General features: G+C 40.6%; 3 protein-coding genes across 5 annotated transcripts; 2 read left to right on the forward strand and 1 right to left on the reverse strand.

The window, feature by feature from the left end:
- Nucleotides 1-3,204: 3,204 nt before the first annotated feature.
- On the forward strand, nt 3,205-6,207 carry LOC122532285. The gene is made up of 2 exons (XM_043660923.1): nt 3,205-3,553; nt 5,258-6,207. The coding sequence occupies exons 1-2, from the start codon at nt 3,241-3,243 to the stop codon at nt 5,596-5,598; spliced, it is 654 nt and encodes a 217-aa protein (XP_043516858.1). The 5' UTR covers nt 3,205-3,240; the 3' UTR covers nt 5,599-6,207.
- A 105-nt stretch (nt 6,208-6,312) lies between these two features.
- On the forward strand, nt 6,313-10,253 carry LOC122532288 (U-scoloptoxin(01)-Er1a-like). Its single transcript, XM_043660930.1, has 3 exons — nt 6,313-8,580; nt 9,190-9,393; nt 9,466-10,253. Exons 1-3 carry the CDS (start codon nt 8,473-8,475, stop codon nt 9,676-9,678), a joined length of 525 nt encoding a protein of 174 aa, XP_043516865.1. The 5' UTR covers nt 6,313-8,472; the 3' UTR covers nt 9,679-10,253.
- On the reverse strand, nt 10,127-17,370 carry LOC122532283. Of its 3 annotated transcripts, XM_043660919.1 has the most exons (6): nt 16,281-16,664; nt 12,967-13,158; nt 12,640-12,861; nt 12,229-12,375; nt 11,444-11,971; nt 10,127-11,412 (listed from the first exon to the last, which is right to left on the reverse strand). In XM_043660919.1, exons 2-5 carry the CDS (start codon nt 13,087-13,089, stop codon nt 11,468-11,470), a joined length of 996 nt encoding a protein of 331 aa, XP_043516854.1. In that variant the 5' UTR covers nt 13,090-13,158; nt 16,281-16,664; the 3' UTR covers nt 10,127-11,412; nt 11,444-11,467. The 3 variants fall into 3 exon arrangements, with proteins under 3 accessions (XP_043516854.1, XP_043516855.1, XP_043516852.1); XM_043660920.1 differs by lacking the exon at nt 16,281-16,664 and adding an exon at nt 17,240-17,370 and having other exon boundaries at nt 10,127-11,971; XM_043660917.1 differs by having other exon boundaries at nt 10,127-11,971.
- Nucleotides 17,371-19,191: the final 1,821 nt, after the last annotated feature.

Below are 19,191 nucleotides of genomic sequence, written 5' to 3' on the forward strand. Positions count from 1 at the left end.
CATTCGTGTATATATTTATCTACCTATGTACCGTGTGTTTTGTATGAGACATTTTGAAATTTTATTCAAATAAAATCAGGCAGGACTTATATTATATCAGTTATATTAGTAGAATTTGAAATAGATCAGGAACAAAATATTTGTCACTTCGTAGAGATTACGAAACCATTCCTCATAACGAGTCTGAATATTTAGTGGCATTAATAATTATATCTGAGATTATTTCACGCTGTGTACTAATTTTCTGCACTATTAAATTGTATTACACAAAAATGTATTTAGTAAAAAAGATTAACATTATTTATGAACTCTAGTTTCTGTCTCTTTCAAAGAAATATTCCAACATCCCTAATCAATCCGATATCCGAATCATTTAAAAAATCATGATTGCAATATTTTGCGACAAGGTAGCACGCACGACACGTTTCATAAAGTATTTCTGCAAATGTTCGAGCATTTTCGCGGACCAGCGTTTCGGTCCCGATTTGAAAAATCTCTCACGTTCGCGGTAACGACGTCCGCGATATTCGAATGCAAAAATTGCAGCAGAAGGTACGTTCCACTTCTCGAGAAACGAGCAAACTGCCGCGTATAACGTTTCCCAGCAGTCGTTCGATCGTTAGATACGGATATAGATCGATGGTTAGGGGGCACGTAACGAAAGTATTGTCAATGTCGAATTTATTTCCCCAAGGCCTCGATATTCGCGGTGCGTATACGTGCCAGAAACCCACCTTCCGTTCTTATAGTTAGTATGCCACCGCCATCGATCCCTACGTATCGACAGCTCGCCAATACGAATCGTAATCCTATACCGTTTTCTAAACTACAAAATGCACGATGCACCGCGCATACGTGGCAAATCAGAATAGAACCCGGATTAATCTCTGTATGCCTGCGGAGCTTAGATCACCGCCGCGCGACGTGAAAGCATTCGACTTTTTCGACAATCGCGTTTCTAATTTGAGCCTGACCGTAGAGAACACCAATTCATCTTCAACAGATCTTTCAACAATCGTTTCTCGTTTACGTAATCACGACAATTACTTTGCCTTTGATCGCATAAATTATCAGTGACTACTTGATATTTAGTTTCGTTCAGTTTTATTAAAATTAAAAAAAGACAGGCGAGATTTCTGACGAGAGAAATAGATACGGTACGTCTATGATTGAAGCTCAGAGGAAATAAACGAGATAAATGATTAAATTTTCATCTTATAATTATTAAATTTTTAATTATTAAATTTTCAGCCTATAATTATTACGAATGGTGATTCCTTCGTTAATCATACGTCGATGATGTATCAAACAATGCGATATGTATTTATATTTCAAGTATGGCGTTAATGGAGAAGACAATCACGCAGAAGACAAGTTTATTAATATCTCCACGACGAAGCTCTCTGTCAGGCGTAAATGATTTAAACCTATTGTACATCATCGTGCAATTACTCAAGCACGTTTTCTTTGCGTTCGTTGTTAACCAACAAAAGCTAAAAAGAATATTCGTTTTTTCAATAACATTCACGTTATTGTTCAATTTTTCCAACTTCGTGGGAAATTAAATGGAATTTAATAAACTAACCAAATAGAGACTTCGTGTGACACAAAGACGCAAAGAAATGTCTCTATTTGAATTCTCCTCGATCTTTAACTGGTGGATCTTTGCCCGAGGTATTTTGCATAATCGATGAAGTTCTAGCGGAACACTTGTGCCTCGAGCGTTAAGTCTTTTGCATTAGAAGAGAATCGAGTTCACGGTGATTCATTCATAACGTGTTATGACAGTTTCTTTGTCACATTGATTATGATGTTTTTATGAGTGGAATCGATTATGCTAATAAAATTGACACAGATAAGTAGCGATACTCGCGGCACTTAGCGGTTCACATTGTTTCGTTGTCGCAGGAAATTTTGTTAATTTCACAGAAAAAGATCTGGACGGCTTCTGATAAATACTCAGTATTCTTAATCGCTGTTAATTATTCTTAATCCATAGCTGTTTCGAAAGTCAACGATTTCACTACAGTTTCGTGCCTCATCGTACTTTAACGACAAATATGGCCAGAATTAGGTTGTATTAGCATCCCGACACTGTTCAAACGGAATTTCTGTCATCCGGTCCACGCACATACGTGACTCACACGCGTGCCAAGTCACAGACATCAATACAATCTTAAATCCTATTACGCTTTTCTGCAACAACGGGGAAAAAAAAAATCACTGACGTGCCATTAAAAATTAATTTTCACCATACCGTTCGATAAAGGAAGGATCTGTCCTTCTAATTTTGGAATTCTTTGACCTTGTAATTTCTTGGAATTCTTTCTTTGAAAGTTCTGAATATGCGTACGTTTGAATTATCGGACTCTTGAGTGTTCATTTTTTAATTTTCTTTAACTTCAGAATGTTTTAATTTCGAAATTTCGAAATATCTAAACGTGCTCAAATCCGGAATCTGTCAAAGTTTTCAAGCTCGGAACTTTGGAATTTTTAAATTTGTAAATGCTTCTAAAAAACACTCGCAATTTGGAATCTTTGAGCTTTCAGAGTCTTGGAAATTGTTCGAATTGTTCGAATTATTCAATTCCAGAGATTCTTCAAATTTGCCCACTCGCGAAGCGGTTCTACGCTCCTCTGTGCGTCAAACTGAAATAGGGAAAGTCGTCTGGCTGGGTAATAAAAATCTCTCCAAAGCGACGCGACAAATTAATAGAGATAGGCTCATTCATTCACGAAAGCAGCAACTCGGCACGTTTCGCGTCTTTTTTTCTTTTTCTCCCAAGATTCGTCTTCTCTCTTGTCCAAACATCCTCAGCTGAAAATTCTTTCCGATTCGCGGCGTCGTCTCGACCCCGACGTCGGAGGTGGTCAGAATTCCTTAAGGAGAAACAGAGGCCTACGAGGCCTTCGTTCCGACGAGTCTTCGTGTGCCCACGAAAACACGACAGTGGGGAGATGCCGGTTGGTTCTGGCTTGAAACAGGATCAACTTGATTGGCGGAAGTTCAGAAGGAAGGGGTTACACTCTCATATATGTTCGACCACGCACCTTCCACAACCACTTGGTGCCCGTGACACGCGGTCCAAGGATATAAAAAGCGGAAGGTCGAGCGCGAATCCGGAGAAAAAAACGGAGAAGGGCGAAGGACAGGGAACGGATGACCCGTGATCTCGCGTAGTGCAAGTGTCTTTGGGAAACGAAATCGTCGTATCACGATAATAAAATCGTCGTAACACCATGAGGATAACAGTGTCCGTTCTCTTGCTGCTTGGGCTCGTTCTCTGCGTTCAGGGTGACGTTACCGAAACCAAAGACGAGGACGAAAGTTACCTGAACTGTCTGCTGGAGGATAACACCGTAGGATGCCTGAGCACGAGGTTAGGCAGAAATCTGGACGAGATCGAGGTACGAGTGACTGGGAAGAACAGCGAGACACCGATGAGTGCGGTCATCGAGCAGGCTGGAAATTTCGTGGCCGAGGTGATCGACGACGTTCAAAATCCCGGAAGATCGGACGAAGTGGCGGAAACCGCAGACGCTGGTGAACAAGGTGAGAGTCGTGAGAGACGTTCCGTGAGAGAGGAACACTATGATTCACCTAAAAAAGAAACAGAATTTATCAGACGTTCGATGTGAAACGAAGCGAAATAAAATTTGTTGCGAGAAAGATATCCTTCGGAGGTTGTTTACGATTGCTCGATGAAAAAAATAGAAAAACTCTAAAATTTATTTCAAGAAAAGTATCTGTTGGATACTCACGATCGATCGATAGAGAAGTAAACGAGGCGCGGCAAGTCGATCGGGCACGTGGAGCACATGATAAAATCAACCGTAAACTTTCTTCCTCCGTGTCTCTCCAAAGAGAGCACAGTTAAAAGCTTGGCTGACTTTTACCGGCCTGAAACTTCTTCCTCTTATCGAAAACTCGTCTCGAGCCTCGTCTCGGTAACCCTTTCGATGTCTACGAAATTTCGCCGACCTATTTTCCTCGTTTGTCTCGACGATTCTCGTTAATTCGGCGCCGTACGAGTGCGAACGCGATGAATGACGCGCACGTGACTGACTTCCGTGAATGAGAGGTTTACGGAAAATCGGCGCTCGGTTTTGAAACGATCAATGAATAAAAGGAGGACAAAGGGGCATTCAGTCGATGCCTAAGTTCCTAGATCTCACGTACGGGACTAATTGTATTCGTACGGAACATTTAACGTTCGAAGATGCGCATTAACATGGGAACGTTAAAAGACGAGGACGTGCTTGTGCACGGTAGCAACGCGTACAGAATGCGTGTCTTTAGGTCACCGACAATCGGCTTCGAAAATCCGATACGTCACATTCCTCAGTTTGCACAATATTTAATGACACGACTTAGACAAATTTGCTGTAACGGTACCGACGCGCTCGTTATCTTCGTTGTCTTTTCAAGAAAATCGCCGCTAGAAAATTGAACAATTTGACGGACAGTCGGGACAATCTTCCGGTTATTGAGCCAAGTATCGTCGCTCTGATTTTTCTTTTTTTTTTTTTTCTTTTTATTTCCCAAATGTTCGTCGACTCGAAAAGCCGTGACTGGTCCTTTCCATTCGAGGAATAAAATTATGCATCCGTGTCTGAGGCATCTAGGTCACCTAAGACTGGTTTATATGAAATTGTTCGTTACTCCAATTGTTTGTATTAATCGAGGCGAGCTGCTGCACGCGCGTCGAAGAGAGAAGTGAATGAAAGTAGAGGCTCAAAAATTAGCGTGTAAATCTGTGCTTCGAGCCATGCTTGTCACAGTTAACCTCACGAACGGATTTGCGGTGGTGTGGGAATCGCGGCCATCGAGTCGACCGAAGAGAGTGAGCTCGCGGTGAAGAGTTAACCGTCTTTGTGTTAACCGATTCGCACGTAAATACGTATTCAAGTAGAAGAGAAGAACTCGATGAAAGATCGACCTCGAGTAGGTTTTGAGATCATCTTTGAGATTCAACGACGCATTCAATTTCAAATTTAAATGTATACAATAATTTAAATACATGAAACACGCGTGACGTTCAAAGATATTCAAAATCATAATTACTAATTATAACGTTTGAAATGTAAAACCGTTTGCTTGCATTCGTAGAAATATAAATTTTCACAGGCATCCACGGCGTTTGAATTACACTGTCGATACAGTCTCATTTCATCTTCAAGTTGAATTAAACTTGACACGTAAAATCAATCGAATAGATCTCACGTTCAAATTTCTCATATGGAACTTTGATTACAGAGGAAGGACGTGGCAAGAAGTTCGGAAAGAAGAAGAAGAAGCAGCTGCAGAGACTGCTCGGTCTGGCCATGTTGTTCAAAGCGAAGCTCGGCCTGCTGCTTCAGCTCATCTCGACGCACTTCCAACTAAAGTTCTTCTTCATCTCTGTCATCACCTTGGTCCTCAACGTCGTCAAGTTTTGGCTCGATTTGAAAAAGTCTCAACCCTCCAAGGTTATCTATTACGAGCACGCGCAACACCAGCACCACTACGATCACGATGATTACGATCATAGCTGGGGACGATCGTCCAACGATTCTCCCCAAGATCTTTCTTATTCCGCCTACGCTCCGAAAAACTGAGATGACAATCAAGCATCATCTTTCCATTGACTAAGTGAATATAAGTAACAGCGAGAACAAAGAGGTGACAAAAAATAGCCTCCATGCTCAGGTTTTTAAGTAATTATTAACTCTTGATTGGTATCATTGGGTCATCGTCAGTCAGAAAAATTTAGGGTTAAAGATTAGACTCAAGTTTGGAATTTCTCATCGACACTTCGGAAATCTTTACGACGCAACGTAAATTGCTGATAGTCGTCTGTGACCCAGGGATGCTACCTGAGGGTTGAAAAATCTGTTAATCGTCGTTCGTTTCTCTGGAAATTAACTCAAACAGTGTTATCTATATTTAATCCTGTATTTATATTAAATTATTTATTTTTTTATTTATGTTAAAACAAAAACGCGTCGACATATCGGCGTTGTGCTTTGGAAAAGTGTCTCCACGTACCTTTTTCTAAATCGCAAAGCATTCGACGAGAGAACCCAATCTCGTACCAAAGTCCATTTTTGCGTGTCTCTGTTATCATACGTATCCCCACGCTCCATATCTGCCGAACTCTCGTTAACTTGTTGTTGAATAACACCTGTAAGAAGCGTTACAATAAATTATTTTGATAATAATTTAAATTCCGAAACGATCTTTCTGAGACGAAGAACTTCGACAAGGCTGTAAGATGGCATTGATACATATTCACGTAACTTGCACACCTGAAACAACTTTTAAATTATGCGTCAAAAATTGTTTAATACAATAGTTGTAGAGTTTAAAGGGAGGCAAAATATGGCGTATCAATTTTTTGTATGCGTTGAAGTTCATCTGTATTTATTTTTTTTTTTTAATTGGACCATATATTTCTTTTCATCATAAATCGGAAGAATATTAAATTCCAAGTAAAAAAGTATTAAGCCACAGTTGTCCTAAAGATTAAGGAGATATTTTACTCATCATATAATAATGAACGATACTCGTATGATAATTTAATCAACGTCTACATTGATGCGTGGCAAGCAAATGATCTTAATGATCTATGCAATTTTCATTCTCGTGTGCAAGTTGTTATTTCACGCGAATCACCCTGTATAGTAATACGAAAGCGCATCGTAGATTGTCGATTTATCGACGGTGAATAAGAAGCAACTGAGGACAAGACAAGAAAGCTTGCCGGATCGACTTACGACCTTCTTTCTCCGTGGAGTGTGGACCAGCCTGGAGCGACCAGTTTTTGTATTCCTCGTGACAGCGCGTAGGGAAATGCGACAAGAATTTTCAACGAGCGCCAATACTCTCGGGCTATTCACTTTGCCGTGATCGCGATCGATCGATAAACACGCGAGATTTCTTCTCCCCAACGACGATCTTTTTCGTTTATTTCACTTTCGATTGAAATCGAAAGCTGCCAATTTCACACTATTGATTTCTAAAAAAAAAAAAATCAAAGAAAACTAAGAGACGGAATTCGGTAACTTTGAATCTTTAGAAAATTTTAGAACACCGATTTTTATGCATTTATGGAGAATCAAAATACGTGCGATGGATATAGAATATTCAATAAATAATATTTAAGGTCCATTCTTTGGTCATGGAAATATAGAAATAAACATCCGTAGTCTAGATGTATTATCTTTGCAGCAATAATAATTTGACGAGTAAGATTCCTGTTCGAGAGAACAGGTGCATAGACGAATAAATCAGGAATTGACGCGTATCGCGTCCGTCATGGTCAATGACCAGAAAACGGCTAGGGTTTCGTAACCGATGAGGCCCCCATGGAAACTCTTAAGTATTCACATCCCGAAGAAGATGGTCGGTGGCGATGCGACCTCTAACAAAGCACGAGGCCCGGCTTCGACTTGCCCTCGGTTTTCGACAGCTAGAAACCTCTTTTCGGAGCTCTGATTGGACCACAGCCAACGGCAGACTATCGTCCCGGCATCGAAATCATCGGAATTCGTATGAAGAGGCGCGCTGATATATCCTTCCGTCGTTCATTTATAGAATTTCTTTGCGCACCAGCTACGTCCAACTTTTTCTTAATTAGCTAACGAAATTCAATCTCGCTTATGCGGCGGGGCTATTTTCACATTCCAAGCCGCATTTGCATCTGTCCTTCGAACGTCACGTCCTCAGGATATTCCTAGAGAAAGAGAGGTGGTTCCTTTCTCGAAGGAAGAAAGGATGGAGGGACTCGTTTCTTGAGACTTATCCGTTTGACGTCAAATTCTCGTTGACCAAGTTTCACGTCAATCCTATTTTCACGCATAGGTGTTCAATTTCATATGGATCTTAGTTTCTGCGTCGTCACGCATCTTCAAAAAAGGTGGTACACCGAATATATATCATTTTATAATAATTGTCTGTCAAGAAACTTGAAATTGTGCGAATGATACGCGTGTTGATTTAACTTACGCAGAACAGATGAGGATCGATGTTCTATCAAAGAAAAGATCATCCCGCTTGCAACTCGATCGAGGAATGCTACCCTCATCTTCACTCTGCGCGAAGAGTTCGATGGATGGATCGAATCGCTGAATGGATTTTCAATCGAACAAACGATGAAAATTACGCGAAACTGGTCGAAGGAATTCGCGGTGGTTGCATGCGCGGGGGAGGCGTATCACTCAGCACATCGGACGGAGAAATTTGCATCGGGCCTTCGAGGATGATGTGGACGTCTGGATGGTCATTGGCAGACCAAACGTGATGAAATTGCTAATTTCTGTCTACCAAGAATTGGCCATTCATACAATATTCAAGATCTTTACGCGCAGGTCACTATATAACACCCTTCTACGGATCGGATCACCAGTCTTCTCAGGATCCCCGATACATACGAGACAGAACCTAACAGCTCTACCCACCCAGAAGAGAACGACGAAAGCGTTTCATTCATCATGACGAACCGACGGACTTGTCTGATTTTATCACTGGCTGTCATCATCGCTGTTGTCTGGGGTTTGCCTCAGCAACCCAAGTCTAGGAGACCCATCCCGGAGTTTAAGGTTTGTTTCGTGTTTTGCGAGAAATGTGCTTTTGCATAATGCATGTAACCACCTTAGAACAAAATTAGAGTGGAATTAAAGAAATGTGCTTTTGCATAATGCATATAAACACCTTAGAACAAAATTAGAGTGGAATTAAAGAATGCAGTAGCAGCTCGTGTATTGTTAACCACTTGCGCTGGCAACTGATTCGCGGACCATAACGAGTGACCGAACCGAAAGTATAGAATAATTCGTCGCTTTCTTTTTCTTTTGAACTCGTCTGATACGATATCACTGGATAGAAATTACTAAGAAGTAATAAACTTATCATTTGTTTTACCTGGGTTACATTTATGTTAATTATATATTAATACACTAAATATATTAATATACTTAAAACTGAGAAAATGTTGCAACTTGGGGCAAAAAATTCTCGACATGCGTGGTACGTCATTCCAGCGCAAGAGGTTAAAAATGTTGCATATTTAATTTCACATTTGCACTTCACACTCTTGGGTCTAGCGAAATCAGCGAGATTAGTAATAAAATGAAATTGAAAGATCGAAAATTCGGTAATTCAATCGTGGTTTCCAAGTGACAGACACTGATTGAAGCGTTGAATTTCAGAATAAAACCGGCGGCTTGGAACTACCGGACAACGCCACGCTGATTCGAGAGAACATCGTGGACAACTTTTCATGCCAGGACAGAATTTATGGTTATTACGCCGACATGGAGAACGATTGCCAAATTTTCCACGTTTGCTTGCCGCAGGCTAGGGGTGCGTCAAGATGGAGCTTCATCTGCCCTGCGGAGACTGTTTTCAATCAAGTGAGTAATCATTTCGCTCGCAGATTTCCCTTACTTCATCTTTCTACGAAATCAATTTATTCGTTCCATTAGGCGACGTTCGTTTGCACGAAAACGGAGAACTCCATACCCTGCGAGGAGTCTGAGAAATTCTATAGCTTGAACGAGGCGATTGGCAAGGAAGTGGAAGAGGAGGAAAGTGACATGGAACAGGCGACAAAAGAATCGGATGTGGAACCAATTTCGACCAGACCACCGGCCAGAACGTCGAGGATTTTGAACAGGAAGAAATCGAGGAACCAGTGACCTCTTTTTTCGGAATTTGAATAATAATCTTGTGCGGAACTGTGTGTGTTTGTAAAAAAGATGAAAGAGACTGTCGAAAGGATTAACTACGTTTACTTGTCTGAAACGAAAAAATAAGTTTATTTGATACTTAGGTATAAATACGGATATTTAAATTATGATGAACAGACTGCGAACTTTTATGCGAATTCATATTTTCGAGAAATTTAATTCAGTGCGATTATGCATCAAAAATTGTACTTTAGACACTTTATATACATCTCCTGCAGTTTTGAATTTTCTGTATAAATGCATAAAAATCCGCAGTCTAATGATGAGAATTGTATGATAAAAAACGCATTAGAGATATTAGCTAGAAAAAGAAAAAAATTGTGTAAAATACAGGAACGTGTTGTAAATTTATAAATATCTAAAGTAAGAAAATCGTTGAAATAAAAGTATGTTGAAGTCTCGGCGAGAAATTTATTGCGTGCAGTGGTTATACAAGTTAATTAATACTGCTAGTTCCATATTTATAATTAAGCAATCACGCGCGAAATGAAGTTACACAAATGTCCCAAGCCTAGAACGAAACACAAAGTGCGACGGTGCGGAAGTAACAAGCGAACAATTATTTAGTGCCTAAATAAAAACGTTGATCATTACGAAACTAAAGAAGCGTACGAACGCCTCTGTTGATCATTTATTTACAACGATTGATATGTGTCGATATTGGTCTTTGCGACTTGTGAATACAAGTCAGGAATAAATTAAACGAAAAACTCGGCTACTGTACATTAATAATATGACGAGTAAGGCGAAAGAAAGTAAATAAACACAAACACACACACGCACACGTGCAAAGCGGCTAGAAATATAAAATCCAATCTCTTCTCGTTTGAAATTCTGGTGGATATTTATTTATGAAATTGCAAAAGTCACCGAAATTGCTTCTTCGGTAAACTTCGGCTCTCGTTTCTATTCGATATCTTTGGATAACTAGCCATTATATCGTGGACAGGCGGTGCGCCTATTCCTCCGTTCATAAATGCCGATAAAATAATCAACGACGACAATTCCATCAACTTCCGTGCCCACACACACTTTCAGAATCCTAAAGCGCGTATCAGAACGGCGATTCAAGTACACTTTAACCGAAAGAAGAAGAATTAAACTCAACGTATGTACACGTACTCATACGTCTCGTTTAGTAGCCATTGGCTACCTATTAAAATTACTATACGAGTACAATATATATAACAACGGTATAAAAATAATATTTAGTATCTAAATGATTGTCCTGAAGGTACGAGTGCTCTTGTACAAGATAAACAACGAGAAGTCACGAGATGAGCACTTACATCTTTGAAAAATCTCTCGAATCTTTTGCACCATAACTTCCTTAAACGAATTTATATAGACTGATTTCGAGATCGTGTGATATAATTGGAAGGGATGCGATTCTTCGCGTAAAGATAAGTCGAAAACATAAAGTATTAATTTCGAAAAAAAAAAACTCTCGTCGTACGAAAATATTCTATCCTACATCTCCGATATATCTTTACACGATGAATCAAGACCTTTCTAATTGCACGAAAATTTCAAAATCACCTTGCATAATGCAATCTTCTATGTACATATATATTAAGCATTTTCGACAATGTGTACCCTGTATTGTCCAACAAGTAGACATCCTACACTTGTGACTATTAATTTCCTTTCAATAATATTTCCCTATCGTAGACGAACGAAGAATTTCTCCCGAAATTTCTTTTTAAATTTCTCCTCTCGTCAAAGAGAAGAACGAAACCTAAGCCTCGGAATCCACCGCCAAGTCAGCCTCGATTTCCTCGGGGCTCCTAAGATCAATGGCGAACCTCTTCTTCGCGTTTTTGCCAGCCATCTCGGCCATTTTATCCTGGGCCTTCACGGTCCTCGAGTAAATCTCGAAGGCCGCAGCCAGGGCGTATGTGAGCTGTCTCGCGTGATGCTTCGACTCGCAAACGAAACCGTGGCATTCAAACGGCGAGACCCTCCTGAAGTTCTCCGTCTCCCGTACGACGATCATGGAGAACACCCGCGTGTAGACGAGATCCTGAACGCCGTAAGAGATCGTCTCGATGGCGTACATCTTGGTGAAGTTCGTGTCCTGTTTCCTCAGAGCGACACCGTCCTGAGAGACGACCAGTTTGATCAAAGGGAGCATGGTGTTTGTCGGTAAGGCCTTCGCGGCAGCAACCATATTATCGACTGGCCTTCTCGTGTGCTTGATGCCCCAGAGGCCCCTGGCAGCGTGAGAGCCCAGATATTTCACCTGAAAATATAGGTCCCCCTATAGTCTCCCACGTGCGGCCCTATACTCAGGTAATAATTAAGCCTATACACGAGACCTTGGACCCCTAACGTGACGCGTAGAAAGCGTAGGTGGCAGTTTCGGGATCGTAGAACTTACGTTAGGAAGACAATATAGATAATGTTACAGTTTGGTTGGTTACAAAACTTGTACGAGCGACTGAAGAGAGTTTGGAAGGAAATACAGGTACGAGGTAAATATTGTTAGATTAGGTATACCTGAAACACCTGAGGAAGATCCGTCGAACCCTCGAAGACATTGTTATCGATGGATAAGCGAAACAGCTTCGACACTAGGTCCTTCTTTTTGTCAGTGGAGCTCGCAGGACTTTTGTCCTTCTTCATCTCGTTCGCCTCTTGGCTTTTCTGCATTGAGAAACGTTCAATGTTGAAAGTTATGAATGTTACAGAATTTCTCGATGCCTTTCGTCTTGTGAAAAGCACGTAATACGTGAAAAAAAATATTTGAAATACCGCTATCTAAATCCTACCTTTCTCATTATTCCCACAAAGATACAAACGTGCGCAAAAATCCGCAGTCTAATGAGAACTAAATCACGTTTCTACGAGTCTTGAGAAAATTGAACAACAAGTTAATTCGTTTTGTCTCGAAGACGTTTGAGTACTCACGATACTGTTATCGAGTTGATGTGTCCTCTGTGTTTGACCGGGCTTCACCTTCAGGTGATATTCGACCACGTTCGGTATGTACGGCGGGTTGGAAACGACTGAGGAAGCCGGAGAGGATGAAGAGGCGGTCGCTGGCCGCTCAGGGACGGTGTTTCCGGCCTCGGTCGCCCCGAATAACGGCGCTGTCATCACTGATCTATACCCGCCAACCGTTTCTCCCATCTGACAAATTCAACATTTTTTTTTTTTCTTTTTTTTTTTTCACTCTTTGTTTTAAATCTTGACCAATCTTTTTCGATCGTACACATATAACCAAAGCTTTCGAACCTTTCTTTCCAAACGATCATTTTCAGTCTTCGTTGCACCTGTCGTGTCGTTCAGATCGTCGTTACTAACATTCTTCAGGACACCGTCAGTTCTTTTCATGAAGCCAAAATCCTCGTCTTCCATGGTACTTGAATTTTTTTTTCAGAAGTTCCTTGCTTGTCTCACGTTGCTCCCCTTTCCCTCACCGTGTTCCTGTTTAATCGCGTCACGACAGAATCAATTAAACAAGTGTATTTAATATTTCTTCAATTCGAGCATCCTTCGAAACACGCAACAAACATTCGCAATCTAGCGACGATTACTCTAAAAAAGGTAGTCAATTTCCCGTTTATTTAGCAAGTTTGTTCATCGCAAACAAATGAAGAATCCGTAAATTCCAAATAGTTGGAACGTCATCAGTTTTTAGTTATCTAAAGTTAGGCGTTATCAGTAATTAGATATCTTCCGCCTCGTTACGCCAAACAAAATGCAAAATACTTTTACTCGTGCAAAGTGTCGGGTAATCATGATGCTCCAATAACTTCGTACGATCCAACGAGGAGAGGAGGGGGAGAAGAACTCACCCCTGCTTGACGTTATTACCGTCGTCCCGTTGTATTCCAAAACGCGTTCAGCCGCGAAATTAAAAATGTGCTTAACGTGCCCGGACCTAAACCCGGCGAAACAGCTGTCGCGCAGCACGTGTTGCACCTTGCGCTCCAGCTCGATCGTTTTCGTTCGCTCTCGATCGCGTCTCGTTCGGAAACATAGAAGCTGAGTAAACTCTGGCCGAGCAGCGAAACAAACAAACGTATCCGTAGGATGTTCCGGCGGCACAAAGAGCGAGGGCCGTTTCACCTGCTCTATTTCGTACAAAGGACAGTCATTGTCCGCATTGTCCACAGATTTAATCGAACGAAACGGATGCGCCGCGGTACACAGAGAAAAACACGCGATACTATCGAGAAATCCTAAATACCCGGGGCAGGGCTTGGCCTGACGCGGGCAGGAAATGAGTCAGGTGACCGATAATCAGGTGAAAAAAAAAAAAAAAAAGGAAAAGGGATTCATTAATGTATTCACCGTCGGTTGGTCAGGTGTGGGTACTCTGTTTTATTGCGACTTGCGCACCGGCGAATCGGCGTGCGCAGTTACCGTTTCGAAAAAAAAAAGAAGAAAAACGTGCGCCCGGTTTCCGCGCTCTTCGCGACCGGGAGCGTAGAAATTCAAGAACGAAGGTCGAAACGAGCCGACCGAGCCGGAAACACATTCGTGAAATTTTACTCCAACGTGCAGTATGTTCTCTTTCCTTCTCTCTCTTTCGCGAATTCTGACAACGAACTTTCTCTGAATAAAATAAAATAAAACCGGAGCGCGTACAACGAATTGAAGAATGATACCAAATTCAGCTGACTCAGGAAGTCTTACCGGGTGGCTTACTTATACTCGTAAATAAAGATCAAATCCTGTTCGACGAACGTTTCAATGATACGCAATGTTGGCTCGATTGACATACGCGCCGAAAAGTTTTTTTAAATACTGCGTAGATATATATATTTAACTCCTTTGAGCCTAACAAGTCACAAAGATTTTTCGTACTGTGTTGTGTCAATGAGTCTCAAAGGTACGTTGATATTAGCAATGATACTACCATCAATCAATTGTCATGAACAGTGTACAGACAACGTAATCTGAGGTTAAATTGTTTAATCGAAAATTATATAAAACGTAATGTTACAAATACCAAATCCTTAGATGAATTTATTTTCGAGCACCTTGTATATACCCCGCCTCTGTACACCTGTCGTCCAATTACACCCGCGTACGATACTAAAACTGTTAACGCGCGTGGCCACGTACCGGGTGTTGTAATACACACAGAAACAGCAACCGTCTGTGGGAAAAATATCCGATGAAAAGTTGCGAGAATTTATCGCGTATTTCGGACACGTCTATGCAAAGAGACGGAAAAACTCGGAGCATTGGTGGTAACGGTATCGTTCGAGAATGAAATGGAGCTGCAGATAGTCGCTGATCGTTATTACGGTCTTTCAAGATTTCCGTTACCTCTCGGAATATCGAAACTTATCAATTCTCAATTCGAAAGATACGAACTCATGAATTCCAGAGATAGAAGGCATTTTTGGAGAAGTGTTTTTTTTTTATGCGACGACTTTTGAAAAATTGCAGTCGAAAAATCTCTAACGCTTATATATATATATATATATATAAACCTGATGGTTAGAGAAAATTTCATTTCAAATACGGGCGACGATAAAAAATATTCGAGCTAGCGAAAGCTCGAGATCGATGTGAAATAGAGAAAGGGAGAGGGGCACCCTTTTCGTTTCGAGTTCACGAGAGGGTAACAACGATACCGGAAATGTCGGTGGAGCGTCTGACCGGAAGTTATTATACCCGTGTCACGAACTGCAACGTCTCGTTCCTGGAATTTCAAAAACACACCACACACTGCTGTGTTTACTCTTCTTAATCGTAACAATGCTCTTTTACTTTAATTACAAGTTAACGCGCCACGTATCTGCCGATTAATTAACACGGGCGTTGATAACAGCGGGCAGATTTCTCGTCGGATCTCGAAACAGAAATGAAACGCGCGGTAATTTATCGCCACCGTTCCCTTCCACGCGATTTCCCACGATCCCCGCGATACTCTTTCTTCTGTAACACTTCGGCAAAAATGCGGAAGAGGAATCTTGCGCGAATCGTTCGAAGAATCGATCGAACTGCCGTAAAGTAAGAGAAGAGAAATTCAAACGGAATTGTTACCTCTGTACAAAGTTCTATCATCGTTGTTTGTCGTTGATAAATACCAGTGAGAAGATAACGAAAGCCTACGCGTGTAATCCCCCATCGTTCTTTTCGAGAAGACGCCTCTGTGACGCGCGAGATACGAACTGAACGATATCGAAGAATAAGGAGACGGAATTACTCACACAGCAGTGTGAGTATTTCACTCCCAACGTTAAGAAATAGAATTTGATAATGTGAATCGGCCGAAGGGAATTGCAAGTGAAACATCGCGGTCATACACTGGAACTAAGCTCAAAATGACCGATTCGAAATTTTTCAAATTTCGAAATTTTATGGATTCACAACAAAGTGATAGAAGCTTGTATTGTACAATTGTCGACGTAATTACTGGGTATATTTGTAACACGCAATGTACATTAGCTTTTATTCCTTGTATTTCAGTTCTTCGAAAACGAGTTCTACTCCTTTAGTCATCGGTTTGTTCTGATGTCAATTAAGATAAATTTTGCTTGCGCAAGAAATACAAATGGCAATTTAACTGATTACTTTCTGTTATTTACCTCCTGAATTTCCACTCGTTGGACGATCAACATCACTGGAGAAGAAACGGTGTACCAAAATTATCGAGCCTTCCGAAGTACATAGATTTCGGTCTTGCGAAACGCGAATGCGATCTCGAGCGATCGCGATACGAACGCGACTGCGGACAAACGAGAGACTCTGTTGCTCGGAGTATCCGGAAACGCAGTCGCGGACGTGGCTACCGGTCGGATCGATCCGCGCTCGTTCAACCGCGAAACCGTTTTAAGGATGGACCGATCTAGGATCCGCGAACGATCGACAGCGCGATCTCTGGCGCGCTGTGCACTGTCGCGTGTATACGTGCGACTGAAAATCTGGGACACGACAGCTCGCTGCAGCTAGCGTCGACTGATAAAACACGCGGCGAGTCGACACCATGAGCTGGATGTCAGCACGACGCACGCCTGCGTGCACGCGTCCATTATCAACGAGCTTGTGATAAATCTGAAGCTGGCAAGATAATTCTATCTGCGCGTACTGAGAATCGTGAAAGGGGAAGAGACACGGATTATTTCCTCGGAGAGAAAATGAGTGAAGAATCCCTTGATATAGGTTTAACGACGATCATTGTGCGTAGTTGTGAGACGCTCAGAAGACGACAGAATTCGTACAATGTGCGAACAATACATGAAATATCGAAGATATTTAACAGAAACTCTAATAAATATTGCAATAACTGAATTTATGCTAGAATTACTAAGATTCGGGGTATTTGACTTTATTTTGTACTTCGCTTTATTTTTCGTAATTGGTACGAAAAAAAAAAAAATGAAATTCAATTAAATCAAATGTTGTAAAACTCTCTAAACTAAAAGTAATTTGAAATCCCTGAATTCTTATTGTTTCCAATGACTCGATGATACCAATTAAGAGCGATAGCGATAGCAGCCTTTGTTTTATTATAAAGTGAAAGATTCGCGTAGCTGTGAATACTCACATTTCTCCGTTTCACAATGAGTTTCGAGTGCCTATTAATTCGCCAGCGAACAGGTGTCGTACTACTGAATGTGGGACAGCCTCAGGCAGTGTCATTCAAGCACAACCGGAATGAATCATAAGCTATAAGGCAATCGTGTCACCGATATCACGCGTACAGATATCGACGATAAAAGAGTTCATACGTATGCACATACGATTTCCCTCGTCGATGTGAAAAATACATGGTACAAATGTACAGAGAAAAATATTCCCAAATATGTATTCAGCTCGCTTAATTCGTAGCCAAACGAATTGAAAGATGTTTCCTAGAATTCGTTATAATTGACGTTATATTGTTTACGTAACTCCGAGTACAATAAAATCCATACGTTACCAACACAGGGTGTTACGTAAAAAAAAAAGAAGCTTCGATTGTGTACACGTGCAACCAAGATGTACCAAGATGTGGATAAAAATCGAGATATCAATTAAAATAATTAGACAATCGGCGGACGTGCAACCAAGTCGATAAGAACTTCTAGCCAGGTTCGGAGAGCTGTCGAAAATCGTCTGATCATTGTTGGATACAACTACGAGTCTGACCTCGAAGGAGAGGAGTAATCGATGAGAACGATTACGACGAATCGAATTTGTTATTACTCATTAAACTGACATATATGAAATTTCGTTTGTTCTTCTTTTTTCAAGTAAAACTTAGACCAGAAGTTCATTTAATCAAAATGATTTTCACACGACTCGATGTAATAAATCTGTCACAGAGTTATCGATTCTTGGTTTAAATTCAACAATTCCTTAACAAATTTCAAATTCGTAGTTTTTTTGGTTTTCTTTTCAGCTTCTTTCTCGAGTAATTTACACACGAGAAAATTAAGGAATAGAGAGAATAGAAAGAATCACCTTTTACGTTGAATTTACTACAATTTTACTCCCACTTTTTTTCACTTAAACTCGCATTGAAAAATCCTCTAAATATTTTAATTAATCAATATAAATTCACCAATAAATATTTTTAGAATATACCTATATATATTTATCTATCCAATAACTTACTGTTTCTTGTGACTGATAATTAGATGATTAGATAAAGTTTAGTCAATAATATCGATTTAACAAACATGAACGACATTTTCTATGCGTTAAATTCATCGATAATCCACCACAGCCTGTGCTTTGACTAATAATTTATCTCGTAATATCGTAATTAAATGTTTAATCGGTCGACACAGTGGTAGAAACGTGAGAAAGACTTTCATATCGCTTTTGTACTGCGACAGGAAAGATGCTCGGAAGTCAACTCGTTATGAAATTATGAAAGCTTATAGCAACTGAACGGTGCCGAGCGTGTGAAGATTCTGACGAAAGTGTCCATTAAAACAAATGGTCTCCTTCTGATTATCTGTTTCTGAAAAACACACTCGCGCGCGCACACACAGAAGAACACGTCTCGTCCATTCTTAGCGCAATAACGCATAATAGTATGTACTTGCGCTTTTCCATCGCAACCTTCGGACTATGAACATAAAGATTATGAACGTAAGGCGACAATATATTTAAAATTGAACCCTACACAGTCGCTAAATTAAAAATTAAAAATTTAATACAACACTATTTTCGCAAATTAATGTTCTTCCATCCTCCCGGAATTTTTAATTCCGTTATTCGATGTGTTAGAATCTGACGTATTTCGAAAATTCTCAGTGGAATTCACGGCAGATAGAAGAAGTGAATGCAACAATTTTTAAATAATTGTACGATAATAATAATACAAATATTAGAAAGTCAGCGAAAGAGAGAGAGAGAGAGAGAGAGAGAGAGAGAGAGAGAGAGAGATTCTGCAATGTGACCATAATATTGCTAATAACAGGTTTCTTAACAAGGGAGGAAGACAAAAGTTTTCTTCTCCATCAACGTTGGCATTTCCCTCGCTGTTCTCGAGCCAGGCAGACCTTC

Source organism: Frieseomelitta varia, unplaced genomic scaffold (assembly GCF_011392965.1).
Source record: "Frieseomelitta varia isolate USP_RPSP 00005682 unplaced genomic scaffold, Fvar_1.2 scaffold_447, whole genome shotgun sequence".
Lineage (NCBI taxonomy): Eukaryota > Metazoa > Arthropoda > Insecta > Hymenoptera > Apidae > Frieseomelitta > Frieseomelitta varia.